Source organism: Colias philodice, chromosome 22 (assembly GCF_061535455.1).
Source record: "Colias philodice isolate Cphi_HAF_F1 chromosome 22, ilColPhil1 Martin Lab GWU primary, whole genome shotgun sequence".
Classification (NCBI taxonomy): Eukaryota; Metazoa; Arthropoda; class Insecta; order Lepidoptera; family Pieridae; genus Colias; species Colias philodice.
The window spans coordinates 4,694,067-4,710,010 of record NC_143107.1 but is presented as its reverse complement, the minus strand read 5'-3'; the positions used below and the strand labels follow the sequence as shown (position 1 = coordinate 4,710,010).

Sequence of the window (15,944 nt, the reverse complement as noted above, 5' to 3'; positions counted from 1 at the left end):
TAGTGGTTTACCCCGGCTCCACCCATGTATGGGTCCTTATTTGTAAATTCATAATTAATGAAAGTATTTTAAAATGTGAGGAGACAGAAAAGTCCAACCAACCTAAAATCGTTACAATTTTGTAGTTTTTTCTTTATAATTTATTTTATATTCATTTTAGCTAACTTGGCAAACGTTGTTCTGCCAGGATACCCATGACTTCGTGGTTATAAAATATGTAGTTTAATTTTATCTTGACCTATTCTAAAAAAAGTTTGGAAAATCCAAAAGTGCACGCCTCATAATTTTTTTTTAATAATTATTTATTAATTATTATTTTTGTTTATTTAATAACAATTAAACCACATCGAATCAGACCCTGAAAAATGAAAGGGTTCTATTCCTGAGCATACTCAAGCGTAAGAGAAAAAAAAAGACTCGATTAGTAAAGTATTTCGGTCGCTATCGTGTTAACAAGAAAATCCTCCGCACATACAGACACACGGACGTCCAAGACAGAACTTTTTTAAACTGTTTTTTACCTAGTTTAAATAACAAAAATGACATCAAAAATATCATGAATGTTAAAAATAGTGTTTTTTCTTAATATGTGTGTGTATGTATTATCTTACAAGTGCAATGTATGATACATAAAGACATTTTAAGTTTGAAAAATCTGATGTTTTGCGCGAAGTGACAGTAGTACCCACCTCAACGCTTCGCTTATGAGGCGTGCAAAAATAATAAAAAATTAACAAATAATTCGAATTATTTGAGTGACAAATACTGTGACATGAGAATTTTATAAACATAGATAATATTATTATGCACGTATTTTATATACCTATACAAAAGGATACGTAATAACACGTGCTTGATAATTTTAAAATATTATGCAAGATATATAATGTAGATTATAGATATATACAGTAAACGATAGTAGTACTAGGGGGTGCTTTTTAAATGATAACCAACATTTCAGAGATTAATATCTAAGATCGCTTATCCAATAGTTTGAATAATCTGATAGTTTAATCATATTTTCTAACAAAACTACAAGATTATAGGCGTATCGTATCTTCTCATCGACAATATTTCATAATATTTTTTCGAATACAAACTGATAAAAATAGTTTATTGTAATTTATGTATACGTATGCAAACCACAAAATATAGATTTGGGATTTAACTGGGTACTATAAAAAGAATTATTAAGATCTGTTCTGAAAGTCTTTACACATTTATTATATAAAAATGAATCGCAAAATGTGTTGGTAAGCGCATAACTCGAGAACGGCTGAACCGATTTCGATAATTCTTTTTTTATTATATTCCTTGAAGTACGAGGATGGTTCTTATGTAGAGAAAACGTAAACATGTACCACGGGCGAAGCCGGGGCGGACCGCTAGTCTTATATATATGTCACGGCTAAAGGTAGGTGAGAACATAAACTTAAGATTAGCCGGCTAAACTTAGGTTTATTTTCGACGAGGTGTTAATGTTAGTTTGTTCTATCTTTAGCCGGCTAAACTTAAGTGTAACCGCAGGCCCGTGGCTAAAAATGTCGGGGTGGGTAGATTTGGTTAGCGCCGGGCCGGTGGAGGGCTTGAGGGGCCCGCACAGTGCCAGAAAACACTCGCCCTGTTCCTTACATGTATTATAGTAACCAAATCTACCCACCCCGACTCAGGGCAGAAAGCTGGTGGCTAGGTTAGGTTAGGTTAGAACTCTTAAGACCCGCACGAGCCGAGCGAGCGCAGCAAGCGTGCTGCGGCAGCAGCCGGCGAAGTGCCAGAAAACACTCGCCCTGTTCCTTACATGTATTATAGTAACCAAATCTACCCACCCCGACATTTTTAGCCACGGGCCTGCGGTTACACTTAAGTTTAGCCGGCTAAAGATAGAACAAACTAACATTAACACCTCGTCGAAAATAAACCTAAGTTTAGCCGGCTAATCTTAAGTTTATGTTCTCACCTACCTTTAGCCGTAACATATATATAAAAATGAATCGCAAAATGTGTTGGTAAGCGCATAACTTGAGAACGGCTGAACCAATTTCGATAATTCTTTTTTTATTATATTCCTTGAAGTACGAGGATGGTTCTTACGTAGAGAAAACGTAAATATGTACCACGGGCGAAGCCGGGGCGGACTGCTAGTTTATTATAGATCTGGGTTCTGTGTTTCAATTAATCTCATTGATAGCACAGAAATAAACCACATAATTCGCACAGATAATCAGGACACCTTATTTCGAGTTGAGCAATCTATGATACAATAAAAATAATACGTCTGGTCTACAGTTTTTCGTCTTATGATCTTGTTAGTATTTCTTTCCTTGTGTACTTTATAATTTGGGATATTTAAGATAATTCAAAACGCTTTTAAATTATTAACACGCTTGTATAAGCTTCACCTATATTTGTGCCTGAATTTTTTATATAACCGCTACTTGGCTCTATTTTAGTCCATTTCAAACGGACAGATTTAATTCTATCACTTATCTAGGATCGGTGACAATACTATTATTTGGGGAGTTTATCTCATCTAAACATGTTTTTAAGTTCTTTACAATATATTTTTTATTTGCCACTATATGTTATGTTCATAATTTTATTCGGTCTGTCAGTCTACGTATAGTAAGGATTGCAAGTGGCACTCAATTTACATGGTTGGATGGTTTCGCACATCAAATCAACTGAATCTATTGCTATCCTCCATGCATGAAAATCATGAGTTTATTAGTTCTACATCTCTTTTATATGTAGAGAGTTAAAAAGGATCATAAAAATTGGGTGAACAAAAATAAAGTCATTATGGAAAAATAACTTTGGTTACATTTTATCACTTTCGCACTCCGACGTTGGCGGATTTAAAAAAAAATTAATTGTCTGTAAAGTCGGTTTACTGACGATAGTTGAACGTGACAACGTCCGATTGTGCTTCTTTGTCGCTCGTTCCGCGCTCTCGCTTGCACTTCAAGCCTTACATGGAACGCCTCAGAGCGAGGTAACGCCGCATGAGTCATGTTTTTTCGTGCGTGCAGCCGGATTTATCGAATTATAAGACGTTGTCACGTCAAAACAGATTAAAATGTCGCCTATGTTTTTCGGTAAAGACGCAATTTTCTCCTCATAAAATATTGTTTTAACCAGCCAAATAATTTTTTTGTTTAATCGTAATACGTAAGTAAGTTATAGCAATCGTTCTTTTCGCAATATTATTTTTACTACTATACAGGGTGTCCCACTATCGGTATACTAAGCGCGAAGGGATTTGTAGTTTAGCATACACTGATCACATAAAAAATACTTTAAAAAAAATTACGTAAAATTTTTTTTGCTACTGTTTTCCTTAAAATCCATGTTTTCTTCTATAACTTCGTGCAGGCGGGATATACCTACCGCCTCGCTAATGTGAGCATTTTGTCTATGAAAACATAATTTTAAAAGATAGCTCACGTGCGGGTGACAAAGTTAGGCGGGTTGCTTATTAGGGGTGTACACATAGAGTTTTAAGAATTCATCTATTTGAAAAAAAAATGCGTTTGGAATTTTATAAGTATTTTTTACGTACTCAGCGTATGCAAAACTATAACCTCCTTTGAGCTTAGTATACCAACAGTGGGACACCCGGTATAATTTTACTTGCCTGTCGTAATCCTACAATTCTGACGCGTCAAACCTTATACTTTACCTGAACGCGTTAAATATACTTTACCTACATATAACACTTACCTATCATAATCATACAGATCTCTATGTGGGTCCTGTGACTTCGGCTTGCGGATGACGAACGCGCCGGCCGCGCCGTCCGCGCGCTGCATGCCCGAGTGCGAGTGCCAGAAGTGCGTGCCCGCTTCTGATGCGTTGAATTGGTACCTAGATAGAGTATTTATCAACTTTTATGTCATATAATTATTATATTCTTTTGTAATTTTTTATTCATATATTTTTTTCATCATTGAATTAGCACATAATATTATAGGAGAGAATTTTATAATGAAAATGCTTTTCCAGGGTGAAAAATAACAGATATACAGATCGTATAGCATACTGGAAAAAATACTGCTATTAGACATCATGACACAAGACACAAGTTCTCTACTGTAGTTAAATACAAAATAATAAATAATGGTATAATTTCATTCACCGTCAACTCATTAATCATAATATTACAATATCTAACGTGTAAAAAATTGTTTAGGAAGCAATTTGTTGAAGCAGCATGTCCAAGAAGTAACGACTTCGTGTAATCATATTGTACAAAATTATCTATCACCAAAATAATACTAAAACCATAAACTGCATACCTAAAAGTAGTTTCCGGCATAATCGGGCATTGCGTGATATAAGGTGTTCCATCCATGTACGGCGTGCCCCTTTGGTGCTGACCGTGCCAATGTACTGTGGTACCTTCTGTCATTAGATCGTTCTCAACATCTACTATAATACGATCGTGCTGGCATACCTATGAAAAAAAGATACAAAAATAAGAAATAAAGTTAACCCATTACCTATTTTTTATAATTTCATTGAACTATTATCAAAGTATTCGTGCGTAAAGATTATGAATCGTTTTGATGAAAGTAAACCTTAAATAAATACGAAAAACAGAAACAAAATTTTTATTTATTATTTTTTGTCAAAAAGTGTAGAAATGCTAATATTATGTAGTTTAATATACGTGTTGTTTGCAACGCACTTGAATTTGAACAATGGACGATAAAAATTATTAAAATATTTTTTCATTTTGAATATTCACTCGTCAGGATGATACTGTGAATCAATTAAAAGTTATTTTTATTCAGATTTCAAATTAAATATAAGTATTTCATTTAATAATCATTTATCATTAAGAAGCACATATTTTACATATTACAAGACTCATAAGCTTATTCTTGTAACCTATATCTCGATTCTCGATTTACCGGGATCATTACACTGCGAAATATAACCACACTATAACTTTGTACACATAAAAAGCTTTAATTGAGTGAACATTTAAGTCATTATTAACCAGTTTTGCAGTTCTTACTTAAATTTTTTAACACATTTCCTGACAGACTCATTATTTAAATGCACAAAAAGTAAGTTGATTACTGCACACACCATTATGATTATGAATCAAGTTTTTTTTATTTAAATTTAATAGGTTTTTGTTTTAAACACAATACTGAGTATATTATGAATAGCTATAAATTATTTTATATTTTGATTTTAGGACATGAATCCGTTATCATAACCATTTATATAAATTGTATCAATAAAAACATCTGCTTTTCCTTTATCTATTTGTTATTTTTCCATAACATACATCAGTTTAATGGCGCGTGTTAGTATACAAAATGACTAACAAAAACTTTGGCGTCAAACGAAGATGAATGTGCCTATTTTAAATGACTTTAAGACGAAAATAATCTTACCTCTATGGCTGGTCCGGGCATTTTTCTGTTAACCACAGTAAGCGGCCTGCTCATACCGTCAGCTGGTATACAATCAATTCTATCGCAATCTGTTTCATTGTACGGACAGTCATAACACGCTTTGCTCATAGTCTGATACCATTCCAAGTTAAAATGGTAATAGCATATCATTGGCTCCTCCCCTTCTTTGCATTCTCTTAGACAGGGATGTTCACCGCTAATCAATTCTCCTGTAACTTCATCGTATTGCACATGAGCTCTGAATTCATTCTTCTTCACCATATGCCTGGCAGTTGGTATAGTTTTCTTTGGTTCATTATATTGTACTTTCGGTGCTGCAACTGTTGATGTATTCCTTCTCCTCACTTGGTATTTGAGGTCATTAAAGGACTCATTAGATACGATTGGATACAGAACTTTAGATGCACTTTCTAATACCTTAGGCGTATTATCGTCAAGGACCTTTATATCGGGTGATTCTTCAGCAGTTATCTGTTTGGTATCATTTTCTTTTGTGTCTGTGTTTCTTGCGCTATCTTCTACAATTTGGTCATTTAACGTTGTTTCTATTACAATATCTGTCGTTGTTTCAATAGGTGATTGTACGACGACTCCTTTTGCATCTGAAACAAATGTTTTAATTTGATTAGATCTTTTTAACAAATCATTAAGTGTCGAACACCACACCTGTGGAACTAGTGTTGGAGGTTGTATTTGTTTTTTGAAGATGCAGTTTTTATACTACTACCTATACGAAATATTTATTAATGATTACAACAATTCAAGTTTTTGTAATACAACTCAACTTAAAAATAGCAGTTAAATAACATTTGTTGCACAATTATTTGTCTAATGACCTCTTAGTCAACTCGTGAACTTGCTTATTAAATACTAGGAAGCTGTAACTCAGTATAACCTCAAAGATCATTAATTTTAATACACGTTGTTAATCACTCGAACGTCTTATTATTTTCAATAATTCTCAATCAGTTGTGAACACGTAAAATCCATTTATATAATGTTCTAAGAAACTATTGTCATCATAAGATAAATATCGGCCAATGGCTACGTGACTTTATCTTATTTATTATGGTCATTTTTCAATATTTATCTATGAACAAGTTAATATTAATTATCCTTAACAATGTCGCCTAGATAATTATTTATTTAAGTTATGATACGAAACTAACCATTCATTATAATTTCAATGATTACCGCAAAAACAGCTGAACGCTTTTTGTTACACCAAGATTTATGATTAAAAATAATTCGCGGCAGTTTATAAAGTGCAAACCGTAATACCAGGAAATGACATAATTATCTCAAATGTATCTGATTAAATACAAACTTTATCCCTAAAACTTCTCAATCTATAACAGTCCTGTAAAACCACACCACGAGAAACGCTACCAAACTTTTCAAATTCAATTTAACTTCCTACCAATGAACAAATGAAATGTTTATAGGCTCTAATACTTTTATTAGTCCACATTCCCACATCCCGCAGACGCACATGTCTTATTGCAGGCACATGAGCTCTGAATCTGTCTGATTTCCATTCCCTATTCACTGCGCGTAATTCTCCCACATGCTGCGGAAAGCTAATCAGTCATCTCCAGCAAAATTGGCCCACAGCTCAATATAACCAGAAACGCAATTTTCCATAATCCATCCAGATTTTAGCTTGACGCTCTGAATCTAGATATATTACGAAGCTACTTTAGAAGCCAGATTTTCTTTTAAATCCATCACGAGTGAAATTTTAAATTAAACAGTATCTGACAGTAATGCCGCTTTTCGCAGAATCTTTAAAGCGATAAATCATTTCGGTCATTTTATTTGAATCGTTAGGAATACTTTGAAAGGTTTATTTTTATAATTAAATTAGAGTGAAGCTGTCGGTTGCGCTTTTCAGTCCAGACAGTACGAGGTATTGTCATAATTGGGAGAATTGTCTGGAAGATAAACGACATCTGAGACAAATTAACAATTTTATAAAGGTTAACAAAATGAATGGTCGGTGTTAAGCATAACCAACCTTGGTTGTTAATTAACGGGCTTTTTGGGACAAACAATAGATTGGAAAATACAAGATTAGCAGCTTAGTAAGACATCGAGGCAAAATCGATTCAATTTTTTTACGCAGGTAAGTGAATTATATCATTGAAGGAAAATTACTTAAGATGATAGATCACGCTCCGGTTTTCAAATTTGTATTAGCATACGACCTTGTTAAAGGTATTTATCGTTTAACGTACTTAACCTTTATGATTAATATTTTGCAATAAATAATATGTTATTAGAGTTTGATGGTTGAATGCTTAGGTTGAATGGCGTAAATTTTATCAAAGTTAATTAGGTACTTTGATTTACTGAAATTAAGATTAAGGAGTGATGGATTGCATATTCTGTTCTTATCAATAACTTAACGTTTTAATTAGGTACACATAATACCTACACTGTCGCATGGCACTATACTGACGAATTTGGAAACATATTACTTTATTTGTATAATAGACTATAGACTAAAGAAAGCATCGCGTAATTTATCACCTCAATTAGCGAACAACTAACTTATGCATATTTTAACATAATTTTAAACTCAACCTACACTATCAATACATATTTATATTCGGGATGGTAACCAAAACTTTTCAAGCACCCAAAAATACACAAGGATTTTCGGCTTTTATGTTTATAAAATTATTTCACAGCAGCTGTAGTCACCTTCCAAATTGTTTCCATAATAAGGGTTCTAACGAAGGTATCATACTGAAAACGGTATTCATTTAGGCCGTCAAAAATACCTGAGCGAAATTGAAAAAGGTGAAACTGTTATACATCCCTAGCGACCTTGCTTTTATATTATGATTAATAGTTAGCGTTATAAACGATCCTATTTGTAATAGGGTAGTTTGTTTACATAGGTCTGGATAAACCTTTGTTATGAACACAATATCGATTGAAATATCCTAAAAGTTTTTACTGATTAAATACTTGCTTAATGTATAACCGAAATGTTTTAATTACTTTAGCGCAAAATATTATAATACATAAATATTTAAGCGTAATATGTATAAATAACCGTATCTTTGGTACAGTGTAATAGCACGTGAACGTTCTAAATGAGTGATCAGCAATATAGACAAAAAATCCAGTCTGGCGAGGTACAGAAGATTAATATTGACTTGCCTTTTACCGAAGAAGATTATGAATAACATCTATCCCCATAAATATACATAGAAATGTAATTTTATACCATTAGATTTTACAAGAAGAAGATAATGCCCACTTTTTATAAATTATTATAACAGATTTCCTGGGGATAAAGATATAAGTAGTTCCGTAAAAGCGATCGCGTATAACCCAATTCATATAAGAACTTGTTCGAATCTCACGAAATAACCACCTATAAAAGCAAGTCCTAAGCCTGAATTACCAGCACGTTATACCATTTCAACAATAGCTGGAATGTACGAACCGAAAAGCCATTATAAGCGATCTCTTTGTTCAATAAAGGAAACATTTCGAGCGCCGGCTAAATTCAATAATCCTTCTCAATTTCGGCTCAACTGATGCGAAGGTCTCGATTGAATGTTACGACACGCTATGGCCTAAACACTGGGTAATGGCCTGGTTTGGAGCTGTGATGAATCTATCATTGATGGACATTGAAGTTGATTGCATTTCGGATGGGACGGGTGACAAGTGGACAGAGTTATGACGAAGGTATCCCGACATGTTGAATGTCGGGAATTTTATGTGGTCGCTATGGAAATAATTTTAGGACTGTCCTCCGTGTTTTGTGTAATCCAATCTTGTGATTTATGAGTTTAATTGCTCGGTTTTGTTTGATTTAGTGTTATTACCTGAAATGTAGATGAATAGATTTCCGCATTTTTGTGTACTCGAATATCATAATAAGTACATAATAATGAGTTCCATAAATCTATCTCTACCGAAACAGTTTTGATTGTAGCATGACAAAACATTCTAATCGCATCGACAGTCTATCCGACCAAAATCGCAAACCATAGAGAATACAAAATAACACTGAATACCCACATTTCCATCGGATGTCGTGTCGCAGTCGGTACACTACCAATCAGGCGTGTACAGGCTTGTCCGACTTAATCGTAGCATTCATCTTCTATACTGATGGATTTATCCGTTTTGATACTTTGAGTAATATTGTGTCTTAGGTCATTTTTGGAAAAATTCCTAATGCAAGCGTGTTGTTACTGTTACTGTTATGTATCGTCAAATGTATGAAGTTTGTCTATAATATTCATCGCACTTTTTAAACATTATTCGCATTGCATAATATTTTTAAACTAACTACAAACATTAACAATACGATGTTATTATGAGAGATGAAACAAATATTGAAACTGCTAGCTATATCTAATACATTAAGCAATAATGTGGTCTAACATGCATGCAACTAAATTGTTTTTCCATTAAATTTGCAAGCGCCTTATGGCATCCAACCAAAGAAACAACAACTAACATAAATTCCAGATTAAACAACAAACTAAATTTCAACAAACCATGATCTAACTGGCGCCATCTACTTACCGGTATGTGTAAACAACGTAACAGTTTCCAAAAGTTTTAACTGAATACCGCTAACGAATGAGATTCCTATGAGACCCTGCGTAAATTGGATCACGCTTGCGCGGAAGTTACGAGACCCTTGCAGATGATGGTATTTAATTTGATCAAAGAGTGATGTAAACCCTTAATGTACCTTTGATAATTATTTAAAGATTCGAAGTATTTAATAATAGGATAAACAAGAAAAATATAAATAATAACTATGAATATACAAATCCTTTGAACTCGGCTACATGAAATTGGCGTACAATTTCAGTAACTAAAGTTTTTTATAATCCAACAATTGCACCTTTCCGATACCAGATCTTTTAATATATCGCGAATATCGAAGCACCATATACACAGACGTTTTTACCTCACTATTTATACTGTATCGCAAAATCTAAAACCGTCTCGTTGAAATTGGTCCAAGAAACTTTGCCTCGTCTTTAACTTCAGCTAACTCTCACAAATTTCATTCCTGACCTGCCGTTTGTGGTGGCAGGCCAAAGTGGGTCAAACAGCGAATATATTTAGGCTTCTGTGACGGTTTGATTGTAATATATTAATGTTTAAGTTTTGCATTTTAATGCTTGGCATCCGTACACACGACAAGAAACGAAAAATATTCAAAGACGTGGAATGAAAAGACTTTTTGCGTTTCTACCGTATGAAATTTGTTATTTTCGCTTACGCAATACCCATTATGTAGATACAATAAGTGATAAATAATACTATAAATGTAGCTATATTACGCATTCAAGAAACAAATTGGCATCTGGGAATATTTAAACAAGAACTAGACCTTGCATAATATCTATTAATTAGTTAATTAATTGCAAAAGAAGCCCCTTTAAAATGACAGCTACTACATCCATCATATAATTTCGTAACCTCGCACATATTATATACAAAATAATATTTAAGAAACAAACATGTGCACAAAATTTACGATCCTCATAAATATATCACACGGTGACACGACATTCAAAATATAGCATACAAGCTCTAAATTATTAAATCAAACATATTGCAAGTATCAAGACTTGTCAATCATGTGTTATTTTTCGCAATCGACGCGACGGCAGCGTACTCGATCGTAGAAGGATTTGCTATAAATTATTTCACTTTTACGACAAATCTAACTCGGAATTTCTCTGAATTTAGTTCATGTTGTTAATCCTTTTACTTCAAAAAGAAACCATTTTACTTCGAATAGAAAGAAATTTTATTTAAACTACGTATGTAAGTAGTTACTTTAAAAATTATAACGAATGTCTATCATCCTATGAACATTTTATAGACCGATTCTTAGAGCAGTTGTAGAACTGATTAAAAAACCTTTTTTAATTGATTCTGGTAGCATTTAGTTATTTTAATTTAATAAATAAACATGTACTTAAATTGTATCGTTTAAAAATATTGAATAGGTATATACAGGGTGTCCCAAGAAGTATGGATGAACTGAAGCCAGGAGGTAGACGACCTAGAGGGCTATCCGAATCACCCCCATGTGTGTTATGCGATTTTTCGTAGTTTCGGAGTTATGACTCTTTTTTCAATTTTTCACCTATCGCCGAGTACGATGATATTTTCACTCATGGTGACGTCAATTATTGCGCAAGATGCTTGATTTTTTTTTGTGTGCTAAGCTGAAAGATAGGCCAATTCAGTATGCTAACACTTACTATCGTTAGATCTTCGAATGGAATAAAAAAAGGAATTAAATGCCAAGAAAGATAAAATTACCCAGTATGTTCACAACTTCAAGGGCCCATAAAAAAATAAAATCACATAAAAAAAGTTTTCCGTTTGGCTTTTAAAAACTTGCTCTATCTATTGGGTAGCTACCCTAAAAATTTCATTTTATTATTCAGAAGGCTTCAATCGAAAAATTGAAATCTAAATGTGGTAAGTGCAAAAATTTTATTAATATGATGATCATTAAAACCAATAAATAGGTGTTTAGTTACCAGATTTTTTTTAAATAACCCCGCTGTTGGTCAATGCAAGTGCGACATCACCGTAAAAAGTTGTCTTTTAAATGTCTTTATGCCATTTTATAATTTTAAATGGTTTCTTCTGCTACTATGAATTTCCGGGTTATTTCGTCCAAATTGTGGCATTCTCTCAAGTAACCGAGGTCTTTTTAGTATCCCCATTGAAACAAATCAATGGGGTTTAGGTCGAGGGACCGTGGAGGCCAGGCTTTAAGGCAGGCGTCACCGGCGCATGCGCAGGCTGCAACGACCAATCCATCTTTCAGGGTATCTTTACCCTTTAGCCTGGCCTGAACGGTCCCCGGACATAGACCATATTGATTTTTTTCCGTGGGGATACTACAAAGACGAGAGACTGCTACAATTTGGACGAAATAACCCGGAAATTCATAGTAGCAGAAGAAACCATTAAAAATGATAAAAGGGCATTCAGACATTTAAAAGACAACTTTTTACGGTGATGTCGCACTTGCACTGACAAACAGCGGGGTCATTTTAAAAATTTCTGGTAATTTAACACCTTGTTATTGGTTTTAATTTGTTTTTATTAATCATCACGTTAATTCAATTTTTGCACTTACCACATTTAGATTTCAATTTTTCGATTGAAGCCTTCTGAATAATAAAATAAAATTTTCAGGGTAGCTACCTGATAGATAGAGCAAGTTTTTAAAAGCCAAACGAAAAACATTTTTTATGTGATTTTATTTTTTTACAGGCCCTTGAAGTGGTGAACATACTGGGAAATTTTACCTTTCTTGGCATTTCATCCTTTTTTTATTCCATTCAAAGATCTATCGATAGTAAATATTAACATACTGAATTGGCCTATCTTTCAGCGTAGCACACAAAAAAAAATCAAGCATCTTCCGCAATAATTGAAGTCACCATGAGTAAAAATCTCATCGTACTCGGCGATAGATGAAAAATTGAAAAAAATGTCATAACTCCGAAAATACGAAAAATCGCATAACACACATGGGGGTGATTCGGATAGCCCTCTAGGTCCTCTACCTCCCAGCTTCCGTTCATCACTACTTTTTGGGACACCCTGTATGTATAATAATAATATCATCAAAATTGTCACTTTTATTTTGTTTAACCTTAAACCTAGTCGAGTTATCAAAAGTCATTCGATATCTTGATCGTTAAATAAATATAGTAAATACTTATACAGTATACATTTTCAGAAAGGATTCTGTGGCATTAAGATAATCGAGCGGATTTCACTTTAAGTAGGTACCTACTGATGATAAAAAAGTTGCACAATTTTATGTAAGAATAAATATCAATATGCATTGCATCGTTTAGATTTTACCATTTAATAAAATAATTGTAATAAAAAAGAACAACAAAAGGAAAGAAAAATGCTTCAAATTACCTAAACACACAGTTTAAGAGATAAGAGAACACCGTATAAAAATCAAATAATATGCCACCTTGATCGATTTATTTCAATAGTAAAAAAATAAAATAAACATTATTCGGGTAACAATAATTTTGCTCCGTTTTCTGAACGCGGTGTCTCAGAAAACAGTGCATTCCCTTATGAGTTCGTACAAATAGTATTAAATAAATTAACAGAATAGTTTGCTTTTACGAACCGTCCTCTACGTTTATTTATAGTACCTATATTTATCTAAAAATCCAACCGTATTGTACCCAATAATATTTTATAATTAAAATAAATAACGAAACCAATAAGCTAAAGTCTAGACATAGAAATGAAAGCTCTAACGTCTAGACATGCAGAAGTCTTAGCAACTTAACACCCAGATTGAATTCAAATATAATTAATAGTTGGCTTTGAATGCGTTCTCCAATTAATTAATTAAGCCGTTCATTATATTTATATTAAAATTCATCCTAATATTATAAATGCGAAAGTTTGTGAGGATGTGTATGTGTGTGTTTGTTACTCTTTCACGTAAATACTACTGAACCGATTACAATGCTTGGAAGAAATTGCTTGAAGCAATAAAGCCGCCCTTTGCATCTAATGTCCTGTCTGTGTGTGTGAAATTTGTATTTGTGTTGTATGCAATAAAGATTATAAATAAATAAATAATGAAATTTACCATACATATAGAGGGTAACTTGGATTAACACATAGGTTAAGTTTTATCCCGGAAATCCCACGGGAACGGGAACTATGCGAGTTTTTCTTTGGAAACGCGGGCGAAGCCGCGGGCGGAAATCTAGTATTTTATACAGTAAGCAAATATTTTAATTGCAAATGAATAAATGATATTTTTTATCACCACCGGGTACTTAACTTTCTTATTTTGTAATAAATCGTTAATAAATTATTATTGCACTAGGATTAAATATTCACCCATTGATTCTTTATTTATAGGGGTGTCCGGTTAATAATCTTACTATATTTGTTATTTAGAATTCCCACGTTAAACGCAAAATGGAATATAAAGTATAAATTATAATAATATATTATCTAAATAACATTTAAATGAAATTTATTGGAGTTGAAATTAGTTTAACTACTTTCGCGTATTTGTTTTTACAAACCAGTATGTTAGGGAAATTTTGCTAAACTTCTTAATGTGGACTCACGCTTCAAATCAAATATGAATATTATAATTACACAACTATTTAATTAATATTATCCTAGTTTGTTTGCATTGTTTGATTAACTTATCACTTACCTACTCTGATTTATTTATACTTTGCGTAAATTACCTAGACCAAATTGTTTATAAAATCTATCTATTATCACATGAAACAGAGAAAATAAAAAAAATCTGTGTTAAATATCCTTACTCCTACTGCAGGGTTTCACTCTCGAACGAACCGCAAAATTAAGTATTTCTTTAGCTCATGTGTTATTCTGATGTTTAACCTATATTACTATTGTTTCATCGAAATCCATCCAGTAGTTTATTCGTTAAAGAGTAACAAACATACATCCATCCTCACAAACCTTTGCATGTATAATTAATTATAAGTAGCATGGTAACTGATTATTATTATTACAAGGGGAAAAACCTCGGTCATTAACATTTCTACATTCAAGGGGTAGGTATAACATGTTTTGGGTTTATCCCCGTAAAGGTCTAATGTAATGAATCTTAACTTAAACTATCAAAAAAAACTTAAAGTCTTATTATTGTATTTTGTCTCTTTACATTACATTCATCTGTATCTGCCTTAACATATAAGAAAAAGCGGAAAAAATTTATTATGCAAAATACTAGAAAAAGTATGAAAAAGTACAGAACATAATATGTAATATAAAATAGGCCTAAGATTTTGTATATATTATCTTTCTACAATTAATCTCACATATATCTAGACAGTCGAAAAATCCTGATCTCTTTACTTTATTTTACTTTTCCTTCATCCACGTAATGAAGAAATATATTCAGCTCATTCTGTCGGTATAATGTATGGCAAATTTGGCTCGCAATCTCACAAAATTCCTTTTTTTACCATTTTATCGCGTAATGAAAGAACTTGCTAGTAACTTTTAACTTTGTGCGTTTTACTCCAGATTACGTAAGGCTATGTTCATGTAGTTTTATTTCCTGGCGCGAAAATGAGGGATGTAATCATTTTAAAATGTGTATTTACATTCTAAATCTTTTAGGAATAATGACGATATTTTCTGGGCGTTTGCAAAATTTGCCATTGTTTTAACACGCTTTTTTTTAGCTTCACGCGTTATATTTATATGTTTGTATGTAACCGATGCCTTCAAATTCGATTTTGATCCACTTCAAACGGAGAAAATTTATTCAAACTTTGAACTCTTATCATCAGTAACAATAGAATAATTTCATGTTTTTTGACCATATTAATTATTACTATAGAACTAGAATAATTAAAGTTACATGAACAGGGTTAATTACCGTTATCTATTATTCAAATTAACGTCTAAAGTAACGATATTCAAGACCTTAGGGATCTTAAGTGTTTTGTCTTA

The 15,944-nt window shown here is 32.8% G+C and overlaps 1 protein-coding gene across 3 annotated transcripts in view; it reads right to left on the bottom strand.

Moving 5' to 3' along the window:
- The window catches only part of LOC149478422 (multicopper oxidase 3-like), a 96,761-nt gene that overhangs the window by 19,721 nt on the left and 61,096 nt on the right, over window positions 1-15,944 (bottom strand). For all 3 annotated transcript variants that reach the window (XM_089709297.1, XM_089709298.1, XM_089709296.1), the window contains exons 3-5: window positions 5,409-6,031; window positions 4,296-4,453; window positions 3,721-3,864 (exon numbers count right to left, since the gene is read on the bottom strand). In XM_089709297.1, the coding sequence (XP_089565423.1) occupies window positions 3,721-3,864; window positions 4,296-4,453; window positions 5,409-6,031 (925 nt within the window). The remainder of the gene's footprint in view (window positions 1-3,720; window positions 3,865-4,295; window positions 4,454-5,408; window positions 6,032-15,944) is intronic.